The following is a 6,341-nucleotide window of genomic DNA, read 5'->3' on the forward strand; positions in this document are numbered from 1 at the left end:
GTGGTTGTGTCTTTTCCCCGAGGGCTCCAGCTCACAGGACATGGCGGGGGGGGTTCAGCGGTTGTGGGTGAATTTGTAGCTGTGTGATCGCTGTGCCCCATGGCCCCTCGGCTGGCCTTACATGCACGTATCGCCGCATCTGCTGAGTTATGGGTTGCTATATCTTGCAAGACCGATGTCTTTTCCTATTTGAGGTTTGTCTTGGCGTGTGGTTGCATGTTGGTGAGTTGTAAATGGCCACGCGGCAAATACAGTGTTCTGTGTGCGGGGAGGGAGGGTGAAGCTCGTGAACCCATCGGTTCAGTTTCTGATCTTAACCCTCCTCTGACTTAAATGTAAAACGCTTGACACATCAGAGTCATACCACAGGTGTCGAAGAGTGAATACCTTTAACTTCTTTTTTTTTTAAAAAAAAAAAAAAGGTAAATACATTAAGGCATCAGGGGAAGTCAGAAAACTGTCGGGAGCGGTCTTCTAAATACCATAAAGAGGTAGAAAAAGAAAATTCTTGCTTTGGCAGACAGCTTTCTCACGTGTATATACTTTGTTTTTCAGATAAGAAAGCGGAAATCGACAGCCTTGCAGCAGAATACATTGAATCGGTGAAGAACATGTTACCTGAGGAGCGAGTAGAACACCTGAAGAAAATCCAGAGTGCCTACAGCAAATGTAAAGAGTACAGCGATGATAAGGTCCAGCTGGCCATGCAGACGTACGAGATGGTGAGGATTGCAACCAGTGAGGCTTTTGTTAAAAATGGTCGTACTCTGGAGTGCTGGTGAATGTGGAAGACACTTCCACAGTGTCCATTTTCCCTGGCATATTTATGTTCTTGCTTAAATACCTTACTCAAACAAATTATTAGTCCTTGCGCTTATTTTTCTTACTGTTGCCATCCCTAAAAAGCCTCTGCTTGCGTTACCGGATTTTGTGTCATGTACACTTCTTGTCCGGTGAAGAGTTACTGCTTGATCAGTAGATCCAGTCTGCTGTCACCAGCAAATTTACCCCACTCCCTCCTCCCCAGCAGCTCCTCTGTCACTGATAATTTATTTAGGGCTGGTCTTAGTCATAAGCAACGTTTTTCAAGTCAACTTCAATACTATATTGTGGAGGAATGGAGGGAAATCTCAATTGCCTTGGTTTCCAAGTGACAAAAGAAAGCAGATGTGTCAGCCCACACCATTCTGGTTGTATATTGGACACCAAACTTTCCACGATGAACCTGGTGGGAAAAATATGCAGGTTTCCACTTTTTTCTTCTTCTGCCCCTACTCCTGTGGCCATTTAGCTGTCCCTTGAATAATTCTTATCTCTGTGTATTTTATCCCCTAGACAAAACTTGAGTGAGGGCAATGCTTTTGACTGTACTTGGTGTGTTTTATCCAGCTTCTAGAGATGCTTTGAGTTCTGCTGCATTTGCAGCTGCAGTATGTTTTATTACCATCAAATACTGCAGAAAAAGATATTACTTCTCAGGAACAGAAAAGTATCCTAGATAACTAATTTGAGGACTAGGTATTGCAGCAACACAGTTTGGGGGTGGTGGCTTAAAATACCTTTAAAATACTCCGTTCTGTAAGCCGCATGATTGCAACCAGGGTAGTACAAGGTACTTAACATGTATTGACTTGATATCAGAGCTAGGCAGCAGAAGCCTGTATTTATTACTAAATTTCTTTCAGTGTGCCAGTGGAGTGTCAGGAAAAGTAGACTCATCTACTCAACGCATTTCACGGATAATAGTTGAATAATGTATTTTGAAAATTGCAGGGAAAATAATTATTTTTAATATATGTCACCATCTTGTTTTGTTCTGCAAGCCATTAGTCTGACTTGCTTTGACTCTATGCCACCTCCCTTTTCCCTCCTTTCTCTTTGTCTGTAGAGGGACTGAGTCCTCTTGCTTTTGCCTGTTTTCTTCTTCTCTCTGCCTGAATTCCCTTTCTGTGTACCATTTCCCTTTTTCCAGTCTGATACCGCTCTCATGCTTTGCTCTGAAGTAGTATACTCCTGTTCATGCCGATAACGGCAGAGTTGTTAGACCTTCCTGTTTTCATTTGGGGATTTTTGTATTATTTTTTTTTTAATTCAGTTTGTGGTTTCCTCTTCTGTGCAGGTGGATAAGCATATCCGCCGGCTGGATGCAGACTTGGCGCGGTTTGAAGCAGATCTGAAAGATAAACTGGAAGGCAGTGACTTTGAAAACCCTGGATCTCGAAGCCTGAAAAGTGCGTAGATTTTATATGGTTCGCAGCGTTTTCCAGCGCTGAGCGTATCTAACCAGAAAGGCTAAGGTATAAAGTAGGCTGTTATTTCTGGAGGAAGAAAAGAAGTACACCATTGTGTACTTCTCTAGTTGTTTTTAATGCTCTTCAAGTATTTACAGTGTTCTGGTGGGCAATAAACATTAAAAAAAAAAACCCTAGTGCTGGGATCTAACTTACTGTCTGCTTGCCAGATCATCCTGAGGTAGCCCACTGTTACTGGTTGCAAGGAGGCTACTGGCCAAGGGGGAACTAGCTGTGACAAAACTGAACTGGTGTTCTTACAGCTCTTGAGTATAACAGTCTTTGTTTCAGGCTTGATCTGTTACTGAGTGAGTTCTAAGCTCTTCTTGAGGGGAAGAGATTTGCCTATTTTCCCCTGTTACCAGAATTTGAATACTAATCAAGCTGAGAACAGCAGGAAAAATTAGGAGTTAAAGGAAGGTACCAGTTTCTGTAATGTCTACTGGAAATCTCATATGATTACAGTGAAATTTGAGCATGGTTAACAGCAGCACAGCTTTCTACCTTTGAATTATGGAATAAGGGGTAAGACCAGAGATGTGGGGATAAGAGTTAACATCAGTTATTGAGTAACCAATTAACTGGTGGGTTGTTTAAAGATATACTGACTTTTTTCTTAAAAAAAAAAAAAGACGACAGCATGTCTAATCAAATACGATGCTATTTATATCTTCTGCAATGATGTGGGCTAACAGTACTGCAGTGATTTCATTGCCAGAACTGTGAACGCAAGAGTTTGGTTCTCAGTCATACTACTTGCCAGTTTGAAATACATTTTTATGCCACAAATATGCCAGAATCAGCATTCCTCTTCAATTACATATGAAATAAGGATTTCAAAACAATAAGTGCATCAAAAGAAAAACAGCCAGGGATGTTTCTGGTATTCAAATAGGTTGAAACCATGTGGTTTTTTTCCTTTATAGAGGGACGAAGTCAGAAAGACAAAAGAGGCTCTCGCGGTCGAGGCAGGCGAACATCCGAAGAAGATACACCAAAGAAAAAGAAACTCAAAGGAGGGTAAGGCATAGCCAGGCACAGCTCTGGTGACTTTGGCTTGACACTTCATGAATTTTCCACAAGCTCATGTTACCCTATTTATGACTCATGTCTGGATGGCGAGCAGTGTTAGAGTGTTCTGGTCTTACTCCGTTTCATTAGTGTCCTGCTTAGGACAAGTCAGCTTTGTTAATTAACTCCTTGGTTGGCATGTGGAAACTCAGCATGCTTGGAATGCCCTCTGACTGGAAGGACAAGATCAGTGTCTCTGTTGCTGTTGGCAAGCTGGGAGAAAATAGCTTTGTTTTTTCTGTCATGAGGCTATTTTTAACAGTTGCTTGTGGTCATGGTTTTAAAAAGAAGCACTTGACCGTCAGGACAAAAACTGATGTACTGTTGTTCTAGAAATCTTGGAGGATCTGGGGGGTTGTTTTCAAAGAATTGTGTCCTAGATGGTCTTGAATAATTTAATTTGGTTTTGTGAGGCAAGGAAGAAAGCGTGTCCCCTCTCTGTGATGTGATTTATATTAAAGGGGTTATGTTAATTCTAATATTTTCAGTTGGCTAAATGGAGGAGCAGAAATCAGGAAATAGTTTCCATTGACTGTTACTGACTTGTCAACTTAATACATTCTTGTCAGAGCAAGAGGGTTCATTCGTACCTGACAACAAGAAAAGAATGTATAATAAAACAGACTGGGGAGGGGGATCAGATTCTTCTGTCCACAAGTGGGACTAAGTGATCTGTACATTAATTTTGTTACTGCAGCCATGGCATGTACAAATTATTCTCTTAATCCTTTATAGCCAAGCTTGTGTTTTGTTTTTGGTGAAACCTACCTTGTGATTTTAATTATTGGATAGCATGTGGTAATGTAATTGAAATTCTAAAGTAGGGTCAGTGTGTTTTAGGGAAGATACTGTTAAAAATTAATTTTCCTCAGTCGTATTTAGATCTTGGCAACCTGGTGTTGGTGCAACTGAGAAGTGTTTTGTCCTTGTCTACAGCTCTGAGTTTGCTGATACCATCCTGTCGGTCCATCCCTCAGATGTCCTGGATATGCCAGTGGACCCCAACGAACCTACCTACTGCTTGTGTCACCAGGTCTCCTATGGAGAAATGATTGGCTGTGACAACCCAGATGTAAGCACTCGAGATGGTTTATTTTCGGATGTTCGTTACCTGAGAACACTGTGAAATCTGAGGGGGGGGTACTTGCTCAGTTAGATCATACAAAATGAAAGTAACATTTGTGAAGCACTAAGCATCTCCTCTGTGGATTTTTCCTTTCTGTTTTGCAGTGCCCAATTGAATGGTTCCACTTTGCTTGTGTGGACCTCACCACCAAACCAAAAGGGAAATGGTAAGTGTGACAACATACAGCTTTTTGATTTCTGTCAGGCTACAATTTGCCTCAACAAGAATCACAGTGAGAATTAAAGCCTTGTTGTGACCCTTCCTGACAGAGGAGCTTTGCTCCTGTGATCAGAGGGTTTGCAATTGTGTTTGTGTGAAGGTAGGAGGTACAAGGGGAACCTTAAGAAGGACATGGACCTGTTGAAGTTGGTCCAGAGGGGGCAATGAAGATGATCAGAGGGCTAGAGCCCCTCTGCTATGAGGACAGGCTGAGAGATTTGGGGTTCTTCAGCCTCAAGAAGAGAAGGCTCTGGGGAGACCTTAAAGCAGCTTTCCAGTATCTGAAGGGGGATACGGGAGAGCTGCGGAGGGACTTTTTACAAGGGGGGAGGGGGACGAGGGGGAATGGCTTCAAACTGGAAGAGGGGAGATTTAGATTGGATATTTGGAAGAAATTTGTCACTCTGAGGGTGGTGAGCCCCTGGGGCAGGTTGCCCCGAGAAGCTGTGGCTGCCCCATCCCTGGAGGTGTTCAAGGCCAGGTTGGACGGGGCTTGGAGCAACCTGGGCTGGTGGGAGGTGTCCCTGCCCAGGGCAGGGGGGTGGAACTAGATGGTCTTTAAGGTCCCTTCCAACCCAAACCATTCTGTGATTCTGTGAACCTTCTTAAAGTCTGCTTCTGCAGGAGCCTTAGATTCTGGGGGGAGCAAAGCAAGGACCCAGGCACATGCAAAATTGCATGATAAACAGCAAGTTTTTTGATCTGAGGCTTGTGTAAATGTGTACGTGTTACATCTCAGGTTTACTGTATTGTCACATAGTTGTGGCTGTGGTTAAAATTGAGAAGAGATGTGTATTTATTTTTTTTTCACTTCTGGAAGCGCAATTTGGGTACTGCTCTCTGTTTAGCTTATATATGTTCTCATCTTGAAAGGAGTCATAGGCTTGTTCTGTACTGAGTTTCTGTTTAATAGACTGCTGTAAGTGAAAGTGAACTGCAGTCATTGGAGGGAGAGGAAGAAATTAATTGGAGGAGTATATATGACAGCTGCGAGGGGCTAATGAGCCCCGGCAACCTTCTAGTGTTGCCTGTGGCTTCCGCCCTCCCCGGTTGGTACAGTTCCTTCCCTGTTTGCCCAGGCTTCCTGCATGTCATGAAAATTACTGCGGTTACTTAAATTGGCTGTTTTTAAACCACCTTCCCACCCACTTGTTCCCAAATAATAAAAAGAGTTCTCGGGCTGTGTGTTGTTTATTTCAGGAACTAATTACTGCCTCTATTTTTTTCCCTCTGTAGGTTTTGTCCTCGCTGTGTTCAGGAAAGAAAGAAAAAGAAGTAAGGAGTAGAGGGGAATATATCCTCTGAGGCAAGAAGAATTTAATATATTCCTTCATTCATGTTGCAATATTATCTTTGATTATTTTTATTTTTTTTAACCTACCCTCCTTTTTCTGGTATGATATTTAATTGTCCAGTGGCCAGTTGTAATTCCTGTGCTTTCACAAGAAAACGACTTTGGGGAGGGAGTCCCAAATCCCTTTGCCACAGGGATTTTATTTATGTTAACACTTGCACAGCACTGAAATCAGTGTTACTATGAAGTGCTAGGGCAGCCAGTCGCTGTCGTCTCTGCTAGTTTATTGCAGTCTGTGAGAGGCATTGCAGGAGAGCGAAATACCTGTTATCTTCAGCAC

The 6,341-nt window shown here is 42.6% G+C and overlaps 1 protein-coding gene across 1 annotated transcript in view; it reads left to right on the plus strand.

The window, feature by feature from the left end:
• The window catches only part of ING5 (inhibitor of growth family, member 5), a gene marked incomplete at its 5' end in the record, with an annotated part of 12,129 nt that extends 6,143 nt beyond the window's left edge, over positions 1 to 5,986 (plus strand). Inside the window, 6 exons of the mRNA XM_009885398.1 lie at positions 561 to 722; positions 2,120 to 2,231; positions 3,218 to 3,311; positions 4,299 to 4,434; positions 4,593 to 4,654; positions 5,944 to 5,986. Coding sequence (XP_009883700.1) covers positions 561 to 722; positions 2,120 to 2,231; positions 3,218 to 3,311; positions 4,299 to 4,434; positions 4,593 to 4,654; positions 5,944 to 5,986 — 609 coding nt within the window. The remainder of the gene's footprint in view (positions 1 to 560; positions 723 to 2,119; positions 2,232 to 3,217; positions 3,312 to 4,298; positions 4,435 to 4,592; positions 4,655 to 5,943) is intronic.
• Between the last annotated feature and the right edge of the window lie 355 nt (positions 5,987 to 6,341).

The sequence above is a fragment of the Charadrius vociferus genome, unplaced genomic scaffold, assembly GCF_000708025.1.
Source record: "Charadrius vociferus isolate BGI_N301 unplaced genomic scaffold, ASM70802v2 scaffold1285, whole genome shotgun sequence".
In the NCBI taxonomy this organism is placed as follows: domain Eukaryota; kingdom Metazoa; phylum Chordata; class Aves; order Charadriiformes; family Charadriidae; genus Charadrius; species Charadrius vociferus.